General features: G+C 40.8%; 1 protein-coding gene across 5 annotated transcripts in view; it reads left to right on the top strand.

The window, feature by feature from the left end:
• Positions 1–394: 394 nt before the first annotated feature.
• The window catches only part of ST18 (ST18 C2H2C-type zinc finger transcription factor), a gene marked incomplete at both ends in the record, with an annotated part of 84,846 nt that continues 72,483 nt past the window's right edge, over positions 395–12,757 (top strand). For 4 of the 5 annotated variants that reach the window (XM_079796511.1, XM_079796507.1, XM_079796508.1 and 1 more), the window contains 2 exons: positions 8,719–8,773; positions 10,962–10,992. In XM_079796511.1, the coding sequence (XP_079652637.1) occupies positions 8,719–8,773; positions 10,962–10,992 (86 nt within the window). Of the gene's footprint in view, positions 481–8,718; positions 8,774–10,961; positions 10,993–12,757 lie in introns of those variants that run through there. The other variant, XM_079796510.1, reaches the window with a different exon arrangement.

Raw genomic sequence — 12,757 nt, 5'->3', positions numbered from 1 at the left:
ATGCAAAGTGTCCCCCTCAGGCGTTTGACCGACCGAGAGTTGACATGCACTGACCACCAGGCGGCAGCGCGGGATGAAGGAAGGCCTCAGCTGGCAGCCGCGAGGGACCCTACCGGTGCACGAATGTTGTGCACTGGGCCTCTAGTAATATACATATATATATAGTTTGGTAATAAAGACAAAAATGAATTTGGCTTACCTCTGAAAAAGTAAAAATGTTTTTACACTGATATGTAGTGTACATTTTTTCATAGTATAGTCCAACTGAATTATAAGTAAAAGCGTCAGCACATCGTTTATTGTGCACTTGAGTGTTTCTTACTGATCTATGTAACTTGCCCTACCTGATAGACTTCCCTTCTTTTTATCTTAATAGAATGAATTTTAGGATTTCTCACTGAAGTGGGCAGAGACATTTAGTCACTTGAACGAAGCAGGGCAAACCAAGTTGGCATACAAGTTACCTGGAGAAACAGAGAGGTAAGGCAACCTTTTTATGAAGAAGTGTCATCTAGTGAAAGAAAATGAATCCAATCAAAGCATGCATGTAAAGGCTCTCCTGGGTAGCAGCGCTTTATCTTTGTGAATTTGCTTTGAAACAAAATGTTTTGTTAGTGCTGAATTTAGAAGTGTGATTTTTTTGGGTCAGAAACGTGGTCACTTTGATATTTAAAAATGTTAAGCAGCCGAAGAAGTCCTCTGAGCCTAAAAACCTTTTACATTTCGATTGGGATATGTTATTTGTCCACAGATTTGCCCTTAAAGAAAGTTTCAGTGTTAAAATAGTTTTAAAAATTCAATTTAAATTCATTTGTATTAGAAAATTAGTACTTAAGGATTAAAAGTAAATAAGTGATATGTTTTTAAAGCATGTTTTAAAAAGCACTATATGATGCTATAGAGTTAATTCCTACAAACACTGAAAAGTAAGGAATTGGGTTGTCCTTGGGGAAAAAAATCGATTTAAAATAATTTATCCATATATGAAGGCAATTGTTTGCTAAGCATTTACCTATTTTGCAACACACGCATCTCAAAATATCAATAAGAAAAAAAATTAAGGCCCTTTTAAGGTGTTACTAACTCTGAGTTATTTTTAAATAGGGCCCACTAAAAAAATACAACAAGAAATGTCTCCTAAAACATAAAGCCAGCAATTACCCCCTTATGTTACAAAGCTGTGACTCAGAGGCCACTACAGCAACTAATAGAAAACCTTGGCACACGTTGGCGACCTAAGGGAATAATAGAACTATTTGCTGGAGCCGTTTGGCAAAAGGACACAAACATATGGCTTCGGTTTATGTTCAGCATTGCCAGTTGTGCAAAGTTGCAGGATGAAGTCCACAACAGCAGTGACAACTCAGAAATGAGAAGTGAGACTCAAAATAGATCAGCCTCCTTACAATGCTCACCAGCTGGCCTCAGGTTTAAGGTTTCTTTAGTGCCGCGCAAGTCCGAGTGACTCCAGAAAATCACCTGGTCTCTGGGAAACGTGCATGCACTTGGCCCTGGGGAAGAGCTGTTCTCAGGGAACTGTGCTGACTCTGGTAGCAGACCAGATCTGCCCCTTCCTTTCAGTGTGGTGTTTGCTGGGCGTCAGAGGGGTCCGCGGAGACAAGGAGCGGTATCATACATGTACAGGGTAGACATTATGCAGTTCTTCGGCTTTCTGCACAGAGTCAGACAGTACAACAAGAGACAGATAGGAGCAGAGAGTTGAAATCAGGGAGGGTGTGCCCTAAAGGAAAGATTCAGAAAATATTTATTTTATTTAGGATAAAGAGTTCAGAAAAGATTTAAAAGATTATACATATGTTGTCACAAATGATATAAAAACCCTGTTTTATTAGGTTAGGCTCTTGAATGTTTATTTTCTGAATTACTCTTCCTGAGTTATTAATAAGTGTATGAAAAAAACAAAACAAAACAACAACCCAGAAAAGTAAGCAGAAGGTACAAACAGAGAAAAACATACTTGAACATTCTGTCTTAGTGTTCCTCTTGGTAAGTCAACTATTCTTTTAGAATCACAACTTATTTCCGTCCATGTTGCCCAGTGTATCAGGGAAACAAACGTCTTTTCCTGCCATTTTGGGCTGATCCAAAGCTGTGTTCAAACAAAGCGATGGCAGAATTACCCAAAGAAAGGGCACTCATGGTAGGGTTCCTGGTTCTTCAACCTTGCCAAGTTTTATTCCACGGTACTGGCATCATCTAGTTGTTTCATTTTGGGGGGTTTAGTCTTTTCCAACTCCCTGAGTCTTTCTTCGTCATTTTTTAAAAAATTGATCCTTATAAAGGAAGTTACAAAGGGTTAAGGGCTCCTCATCGAGAGGACCCTGGCACTTCCTCTCACCATTGCAGTGAGAGCTCCTGGACTGAAAGGACATCACACAGATGAATGTGACACAGCATACAAACCTACGCCATCGGTTCAAATCAGGAGAGGGACACAATGCAATCTGGATAAACATGGAAATTATTACAAGTTGAATGTATGTGAAGGACTTTTCAAATGTAAAGTAGCTCCCTGCATAAGACTATATAAACCTAGACAGTATTATGACTAATTGTATATGGATTTTGAGAAAGTGTCCTTAAAACCTTATGATCACCATGGCTTTTTATATTAAGACTAGAGGCCTGGTGCACAGATTTGTGCACTGGTGGGGTCCCTTGGCCTGGCCTGCGGGGATCGGGCTGAAACTGGCTCTCCGACATCCTCAGAGGGGTCCCAGATTGCGAGAGGGTGTAGGCCAGGCCAAGGGACCCCACCAGTGCACGATTGGGGCCGGGGAGGAACCGCGGGAGGGCTCCAGGGCATGTCTAGCCCATCTTGCCCAGTCCTGATCGGCGGACCCCAGCAGCAAGAGCGTCTGCCCCCTGGTGGTCAGTATGCACATAGTGACTGGATGAACAGTTGGACACTTAGCATATTAGGCTTTCATTATATAGGATTAAGAAACACAAGACTACTTATAAACTAGTAGTGGGGATGTCTGTGTCTAGAGTTCTGTTGAAGGAGACATAAAACTTAAACATGACCAAAAGATTTGTTTTATATAGTTTTTAAGAAGCATGGGAAATATACGAAATAATACTGTGATAACTATGTAGGGTGCCAGTTGGGGTACTGGAAATATCAAGGGGAACACAATGTAAAGTATATGATTGTCTAACCACTAAGCTGTACACCTAAAACAAAAGCAACATAAAATTGGAAGAAAATAAATAAATAAATTGGAGAAGCAGAAAATTAAAAAAAAATATATATACTTGAATATTTTTTACCATTAGGTTAAAATAAGATTATAAGTGAAAAATAAAATCAAACTAAATATACTCACATACCAGTAATTTACTTGTGTGAATAAAAGCAAAATTGAGTTTATGAAGGATGTGTACTGCTTCTTGAGTCTCTCTACCCCCCAAAATGGTAATTTCAGGGCTCCCTCATTAGCGCAAAGGAAGGTACCAGATCTGTACACTGGGGTGCTGTGGACAGATCAGGTGATTGTCCCTGATGTAAGCACTAAGCACTAGTGAGAAAAGATGCTCAAGTACCAGTAACTAGAAAATGACTGTGTGTACCTGTATATAGGTTTATAAGTATATAAAGATGTTAAATGAGAACTTCCCAAATTCAACTAAGTAGTTACATTTTATCTTGTGGTCACTTTTCTTCTTCATTGCCTATCTACTTATTTCCATTCTTTCTTCTTGCATTTCCTTCCTCCAACTTTTGCTTCTTTGCTTTCTTTATTTTATAATTTTTTCCCTCTTCTCATTTCTCCTTGCATTAACTCCTAGAGAACTGGGAAATAAAGTGTTCTTCAAGATTTCTTCATGCCTTTATCATGATTCAGATACCAAGCAATAACCACTTTTTTCTCCTTTCTTTATAAATATTATATTATATCCTATCTAATAATAGACAAATATGCAAATTGACCGCACCTTCACTACGCCCAAGCCATGCCCACCAGCCAAGCCACGCCCACCAACCAATCAGGACGAATATGCAAATTACCCCCAACAAAGATGGCGGCTAATTTGCATATCAAGACAGCTTAGAAAGAAGCCAAGAGCTGCAGAAGGGAGCAAAGCTGCAGAGAAGCAAGCAAGCCAGGGGGGAGGAGAAGGGAGGAGCGGAGGCAGGGTCGGAGGAGAAGGAAGTTGAGCAGGCGGGGCCGGGGGAGAAGGGGTGGGGCCGGGGGAGAAGGGAGGAGCAGAGGCGGTAGGAGCGGAGGCGGGCCGGGGGAGAAGGGAGGAGCGGAGGCGGGGCCGGGGGAGAAGGAAGGAGAGTGGGCTGGCGAAGAAGGCGGGGCGGGGGAGAAGGGAGGAGCGGAGGCGGGGCCGGGGGAGAAGGGAAGAGCAGGCGGGCTGGCAGAGAAGGCGGGCCGGGGGAGAAGGGAGGAGCGGAGGCGGGGCCAGGGGAGAAGGAGGGAGAGCGGGCAGGCGGAGAAGTTAGAAAAGCAGGGGGGCTGGCGGAGAACGCGGGGCGGGGGACAAGGGAGGAGAGCAGGCAGGGCGGGGTAGAGTGCAGCAGGAAACCCTATTGCAGGATTTTTCCTGCAACGGGAACGCTAGTATACTAATAAAAGGGTAATATGCTAATTAGACGGGGTCAACCGGACATCTTCTGGTCATCCTGCCTTCCTTCTGGACAAAGCCACAGTGGCAGGGGCCAAGGCAGAGGTGGTTAGGGGCGATCAGGCCAGAAGGGGAGAGCAGTTAGGGGCGATCAGGTAGGCAGGTAGTTGGATATCTCCCGAGGGGTTCAGGATTGGAGAGGGTGCAGGCCAGGCTGAGGGACCCTCCCCCCCATGCACGAATTTTGTGCACCGGGCCTCTAGTTATTTAATATTATACATATATTAAGCATATCCATGCTTATAAGTTAAATAAACTTTTTAAAAAGTAGTTTCAGATCAATGAAAATAAGAGTGGCAAAGCCTACCTTTGATATTATTACTTTATTGAGAAGTAGACTGCAAAGCCAGGAGGAATCATAGGAATCTCAGAAAATATCTTGTTTTGTCCTCTATAAACAATGGAATGAGATAGATGAACGCCCTAAGAAACTGAGAGAAGGACAGCTTTTTAGAAAATCACATTTCTGTTTTGAACAAAGAAGTGACTCATTAAATTTTACAAAATTAATTGCAGACTTGCCAATAACATTTGGGACTTAAGTAGTAAAAATGATCAAGTCTCCTTTTCCAATGAAAAACAACTATGTTCCCAATGGGAAAAGTCATTTTAAGATTGCATCACATGTTATTTAGGTCAGTGTCTTGATTCATACCATAATCACATGCCTCTTCTATAAATCTGAGAGGATTTGGAAGATGATGATCCTCACCACACCCACCTTGGTCTCAGCACATGCACTGAGGTACAAGTCTCTTTCTGCCTTTCATCAACCATTACCTGAATGAGGTATCCACTGAATATCAGGTTTGGTTTTACAAAAATTAAGGCTATTCATTGGAAATTTATTAAAGTTCCTGATAATAATTCAAATGAAGAACACTTAGAAATTTTTACTCCCATATTCAAGATTTTATTTTTTTAAAAATATGTCTTTATTGACTTTTTTGGTGGACTTTTTTTTCTCATATTCAAGATTTTAGAGAACAAAGACTTGTTTTCAAACTAGAGGCCCAGTGCATGACAGTCATGCACTGGGGGGGGGATCCCCCTCAGCCCAGCCCCCACCCTCTCACAGTCCAGGATCCCCGAGGGGTCCCTAGCGCTGCTGCAGAGGCGAGAGAAGCCCCCACCACTGCCGCTGCACTCACCAGCTTTGAGCCCAGCTCCCGTGGGAGCACACTGACGACCAGAGGGAAGCTCCTGCTTTGAGCTTCTGCCCCCTGGTGGTCAGTGCGCATCATAGCGACCGGTTGTTCCACTGTTCGGTCGATTTGCATATTAGCCTTTTATTGTATAAGATTGAGATGTATGAGGAGAGCGAGCCATCTCATAAATGGTAGAAACTTCCACTCCCAGCCCAAAGGAAAAGCACATGCTTTAGATTTCTGACATTTTTACTCCCTGACAAACTATAAGACAAGACTGGACACTGATTTTCATACTTCTATTATTCTTCAGGTGTGAGGGAGAGAAAGAAGGTGAAATAGATAGGCTGTATATTATGGCCTTGATCCACTTTGTTCCTACAACTTGGCCCACAGGTTAAATCTGAAAACGTAGTTGTGTCAATAAGTATCAGTTTTTACAATATTTATATAGGACATAAATGCTACACCAATAAGAGGACAGTAGCTCCACAAAATGAAATTATAAACCTGCATTCTAAGCCCAATCAAGCAGAGGGCCATGCGTATTTACACGTCCCTTCCAACGACCTTAATGGGGAGGTGGCTGCGTGGGTTGATGAAAAAACAGGTCCTTGGATAGCCAAATTGCAAAATGGAAGTAGTCTTGCCCTGGCTGGTGTGGTCAGTGTTGTTCAGTGGTTAGAGCATCAGCGTGCACACTGGAGGGTCACGGGTTTGATTCTTGGTCAAGGGTACATACCTAGGTTGTCGGATCATTCCCTGTCCCTGGTTGGGGCACATATAGGAGGCAACAAATAGATGTCTCTCTCTCCCCTCTCCTCTCTGCCTTGCTCCCCGCTCCCTTCCACTCTCTCTAAATATCAATGGGAAAAATATCCTCACTCCTCAGGTGATGATTAAAAATAAATAAATAAATAAACACATAGATAGATAGATAGATAGATAGATAGATAGATGATAGATAGATAGAACCAGTCTTAAAGCTGTTATAAAGAAGGTTACATTTAAGGAGGTTTCAGAAACTTTTATTTGTGCCCACGGGTACTCTTTGCAGCCTATGCTTCATTTGGGGAAAGAAACTCATGGAGTTCAACCTTCACTTGCCTTTTGGGGAAAATTTTCAGTGGCTGGGGAGAGCTAATACCACCTGTGTGGCAGAATAGCATTTCACCTGAGTTGAGTAGCTTTTTCAGAAAGAGTGGATGGTTTTCATCATTTCAACCGCCAGGCTACCATTCTCTCTTAATCTAGTTATTCGTTTAGCACATGGAGGGGAGTTTGCATGAGTTGAGCCACTTTATATGCAACAGAGATACTCACAGAGGAGGAGGATTTTACAACACAGTGCTCACCATCCTGAGTAAACCAAGCCATTGTAATCCTAGTCAGTGTCACATCTGTCATAAATCCATGTGGTTTTAAGAGGGAGGGAAATCTACAGAAAAAAACACCACCTTTGTTTTATCGTTGTTTTGTCTTATTATGTAATTTAAAATATTCATAACAATGAACCATTTTATGCTGTTCAGCAAAAGCAGTGTGCACTTCTTGTTTGCTAATTTAAAAAAGCAGTTCAATGATCGGTGTGGTGTTTATTATGAAATGATGACAAAAGAGTGCTGGTGGTTTTAATAGTTTTAGCTGACGAGAGCTGCTGTTAATTTTGTCTGTAGTGTTGCAGGTGAAAAAATGCACAATGGATAAATAGTCTATATTGGTTTAACTGAACATAATATATAGTGTGTTCTGGAGTTGTTTGTCTCAATAGACTATAGTAATCAAAAGTAATGAACCTATTATGTGCAGGACCTTGGAGAGCGTCAAATGGCAGTAAAAGTGTGGCACATAAAAGGTTTATTAAAGGAAATTAAAGTCCATCATTGCCACACCTGCTCCCCTATTATAAGTCTATGGCAGGTCAGTGCCTTCAATCACAACTCAGCCTCGGAGAGCAGAGATGTGTCTCCCATTACCATCGCAGTCACTGGCTTCCACGCTCGTGTCAGGATTTAGGGATGGGAGCCACACAGAGCACCTTCTGCCCGTGTCTGATTTTCAACAAGCAAAGCAACTTCTTTCTATTTAAGAAATCCTTCTGACAATGTGTAAAAGTGAATTAAGCTAAGAAATTACTAGGGGAATCTACTGAAATGGATGTATGTACCCAGGTCAGAATCTGTCTCCATGTGGACAAAAGCTATAGGCTTCTAGAATTTTTGCATCCCTTTGAGAATGTATTTGATTATATTTAAAATATTTAGTGGTGGTGTTTTAGGATATTTACTGCCACACCCAACACTCAAATTTCACCTTCTTTATAGATTGGGATGATTATAACCAGTGTTTATTCTGGAATTCTTAAAGTAAATGTATACCATTGTTGCTAATCAACATTTCCAATGGTATTTTGAAATAGGGACATTTCAAGGGGTTGCCTTCATGTTGCTTTTTTTTACAGGGGGAATAATTTTTTCTGACTTGGCAGGAGGTATGTATCTGAAAAGGTCTAGAAATGCAAAGGAATCAAGTTTTAGGAAATCAGTCTGAAACCTTTAGGTTTGGCATTTGAGGTTTTGTCTCCTTCACAACCACTGTGAATCAGACAATCCTTTTTTTTTCTCTTTCTGTCCTTGTAATGCCAACAGTGTTTGAATCACTAGCAAACACTTATGGACAAGGACATCTGCCCTCTTGTCACTGTTTCCTGTGGCTCCAGCATCTATAGAAGTATTTCCAAAACTCAGGGCGTGTGAGGGCAGCCACCGTTCTATCCCTGCAGGGTCAGAATGCTATTCAAGAACATGGAAGTCTACTCTGTTTTTCATCGCGACCTTAAGAACTTCTAATGACATGTTTTCACATTTTGGTCAATGTCGAAGGAATGACCTCAGGACTTGTGCTCCTGTTACAGATGGATGCAGAGGCTGAAGATAAAACGCTGCGTACCCGCTCTAAAGGAACGAAGGGTGAGTTAGCAAGCAGGCTCCAGGACACCGTGCCCACCACACCATGAAATATGGGTGTTCTGGTGCTCAGCCCCGGCCATGCAGAATGATGACAACTTCCTCAGAGCTGCTGCTGCTTCTTCTTCTTCTTCTTCTTCTTCTTCTTCTTCTTCTTCTTCTTCTTCTTCTTCTTCTTCTTCTTCTTCTTCTTCTTTTTTTGTAAATCAAGCTAGAATACTGGGTCATGGTATTGAGAGGCAGAATATTCCGAACCAGGAGGTAAAGGACTCAGAAAAGCCCCAATGATATAGGATGCTAATTTTTGTGAAGTGCAGTCATGAGTAGACTCGAACATCTTGCAAAGCAACATCAGGGTCCGAGAGGGGAGAATGCTGCCTGGAGACTTTCCATAACTGAGGCGACCTTTAATGGCCCGGGGAAAAGACCAAATTGTTCGTTTATTGCCAAAACGGGTTTTGATTTTTATGTTATCTGGCTTCGTGGCTCCCAATCTAAACTTAGTTCAAGTAAAATGATGATGTTTATCTTTTGACTGCCCCTGCTGGGAATTTCCCACAGCTCCGCAAAGAAATGTGTGAAAGGTTTAACTTAATGGTTCTCCCTCCCTTTTTGTAACCAACAGATGGTAATGTAACATTGAAACAGAAACAGGCCCTTGATGATAAAAACATCTGGAAAACGGGATTGACGTGCAATAATACACCTTAAGGAAAATAACTTTTATTATAATTAGCTGTATTTTTGCGACCCTTAATTTTAAATGGACATCTGTAGGTTCATCATGGCGTCTGAACAGGCTCTGGGTAGCCGTTTCCCACCCAGTCTTCTCACGGTCGGCCTTGCTGAGAAGGCCTGAGTCAGGTAGCAATGGAGCGATATTTTGGAAGCATTTAGAAATTCATCATTGAAAGTGGCTAATCCAATGGAATGCTTTTGTTAGCTATGCTTACATATGTAGTCAAGGTCAATAATTCCTGTTTGAGAAAAGTTCAGATTCCAAAATTTTAAATAAATACCAGGATGATTTTTTTTCCAGTTAAAATGTAGTTATGTTTATCACTAGCCATGATGACCAAAATACAGAATAATGCTATATGAGATATGGGGCTTTACCTAAACAGAAATTTGACACTGTATTATTTTCCAGTTTTAGTTTTAAGTTACCTTTAAAGTAATTGCATCATATAGTCTAATATTTACTAGTAGAATGCAGTATTTCTAAACATTAAGTTTTTATGTAGCAAACTTGCCCATAAAATATAAATTTAAGAAAAAGAGTTTGCATCATTATTTAGTATAAGCTCATGTCTGCCATAAATATCAGAGTTCTAGGGACTGTGTTTGGATTATTTGAATCTCTTGCTTAGACTCCTAAAAGCACACTACTCTAGCGTACTTGGAAATTGTGGCTGTTTTAATTTGCAATTTTTTTTTTTACTTCAAATTCCTTTGGCACATACATATACATTCTTAAATAGAGCCAAAATGTTCTTCGAGAAATGAGACAACTGTTTCTCGTGCAGCATGAGTAATCTTTCAAGCCACCTGTTGTCTCTCTCAATATGCTGCTTATCCTTGTGTAGGCAGGTATTTATAAACATGGACTTCTTTAGTTCCCATCATCCCAGTAAGAAAAATCAAAGCTCTTTTTTTTTCTATAAATTGCTTATTTTGAAAGATGTTGATATTTAACATGGCTGATGCGTATCCTCCTCTCTCCATGTATAAAATGTATGAAACAAATCTTGGGACATATTCTTTAGTAAATCTTTTGCCAGTTTTATTTATATACTTGTTTAATGTCAATTAAAATGTAAATAGGGGTGGTTTTTTTTTTTGGAAAAATTCTCCATAAACAATAAAATGGGTTAAATTGATTTAAAAAGCAATTCAAGTCCTTCATGCCCCTGTGATTTTTGAATGTATCTCTAAAGACAAATATTCAGAAAGTCCAACCCATGACATCAAGTTCCCAGGGTCACCCTAGGCACTAAACCTAGAGTCATCTGTTCTGGGCCATAGTCATTTTTCCTCTGTCTCCAAGGAACCAGAACCAGAAAAGATCAACCCACCAGTGGGAACTTGAGTGGGGCCTATACTAGCCATCTGCTGGTCAGTATGTCTAGGTAGGTGAATAATTTCAGTTGCACAGTTTTCAAAATTAGTAACTGATTTTTTTTTCCAACAGTGCCAATGAATTCTCTAATCCAGGAGCTCAGGTAAGGTTTGTCCTACATTACTTTTTCTAATATTGATTTGCTTTAATTATTAGAATGTTTTATATTCAGAATCCCTGTTTTAGTATGAGGAATAAGCCAATGGGTTTACTCCACGTAGCCTCTGTCTATACACCAAAAAAAGGGAAAAGCTATTGATAATTAACCTAAAACAATTCAAACTACTCTTGTGATAACAAAACCCCACAGCATTTTGCTGTAATGTGAGTAATTTTCCACTTTTCTCCGTAGAGTGTGTGCTGCCTCTGTGTACACACCTCACATATGGTTTGTTTGTGCACTGATGGTAAGTGAAGAACTTGATTAATGGATAACCCACGTCCTAAATTCTCTACTCTTTTTTTTTTAATACTCAGATAATTCTATCAGGTAACCACATGACTTTTTCTACTGTGACTGATAGGTATTAGGGTGGGTCCAAGCATTTCCACCTTGTATACTGTAAATGCCCCTCAGGTAATATTCTGAAAAGTCCACCTTAATAGGTTTTGCAGAATAAACTCCAATTAGATTTTCTTTCACAGTATCATTGTGAAGTACAGTGTGGTTTTTATTTATTAAAAAGTATTTATTTATTTATTTTCAATATATTTTTTATTGATTTCAGAGAGCAAGGGAGAGGGAGAGAGACAGAAACATCAGTGATGAGAGAGAATCATTGATCGTCAGCCTTCGGCAGGCCCCCTACTGGGGATCGAGCCCACAACCTGGGCAGGTGCCCTGAATGGGAATGGAACCATGACCTCCTGGTTCACAGGTTGATGCTTGACCACTGAGCCACACCAGCCAGGCTAGTGTGGTTGTTTTAAGTACATATTTGAAAATAAACACATACTGACAATGCGTTTCCTGTACTGGTGATACTTTGTAGTGAAATTGTGTCAGGAACAGGATTAGAACCTTGTCTCTCCTCTAGGTTTACTGTGGCAATCCCAGAAAGTCCCAGACCCACTAACTAATCCACTTTTGTGAAAACAACAGTGGGCTGTATGTGTTCCTCAGGGAAATGTTTGGAAACTGAAGGATATGTAACAGTGTCTGATCCACATTGAAATTGATCATGTGTGCATTAACAATTCACATAGTGATTTTTCCAGGCACCTGTGCTCTGTGGTTTCCCGAAGCAAGGGCCGAGTTACTTCTGTTGTCCCAGGATTCATTCTGTCAGTTTTGGTTCACCCATTTAGTGGGACACAAATCCATCAGAACTGAGTACAAGCTTTCATGCTAATGCTCTTCGCTGTGGAAATATTTTAGCAGGGAATCCATGTCCCTGCCTCCATTATCGATACAATCATTGAGAATTTTACATGATAAGCTACTTTTTATGAGAGCAAAACATATAGCACATCCCACATTGAGACAGAATGAAAAGATGGAGTTTTCTGGCTCACTTAAATTCTTGCTTTTAAAATCTGTTCTCATTTAAAAGTCCTGTCTGTTTGGAGACTTTATGTTCCCTGTAGAATGATCAAAAGACGGTTACGTGATCAAAGGCTCAAAGTGGGTGGTGAGATGTTTGCCATCACGGGGAACGGTTTCCTCCTGGTCTGCCACAGAAACTGGGTGCCCAGGAGCCCACAGCCCGCTGGCCTGTGGACGTGGTTGTGTTTTCAGCCAGAGTCTTTTTTAGAGACTCCAACTATTCGGAGGGGAGGGGAGAGGCCTTTTGAGTGACATGTCTTGTATGATAACATGAAAAAGAAAAGAGAATATTGAACAAATGAGTGTGTGCTTTGGCCAAGGA

This window comes from Cnephaeus nilssonii, assembly GCF_951640355.1.
Source record: "Cnephaeus nilssonii genome assembly, chromosome: 18".
Lineage (NCBI taxonomy): Eukaryota > Metazoa > Chordata > Mammalia > Chiroptera > Vespertilionidae > Cnephaeus > Cnephaeus nilssonii.
Note: the sequence above shows the minus strand (reverse complement) of the source record. Positions and strands in the feature narration are given on the sequence as shown.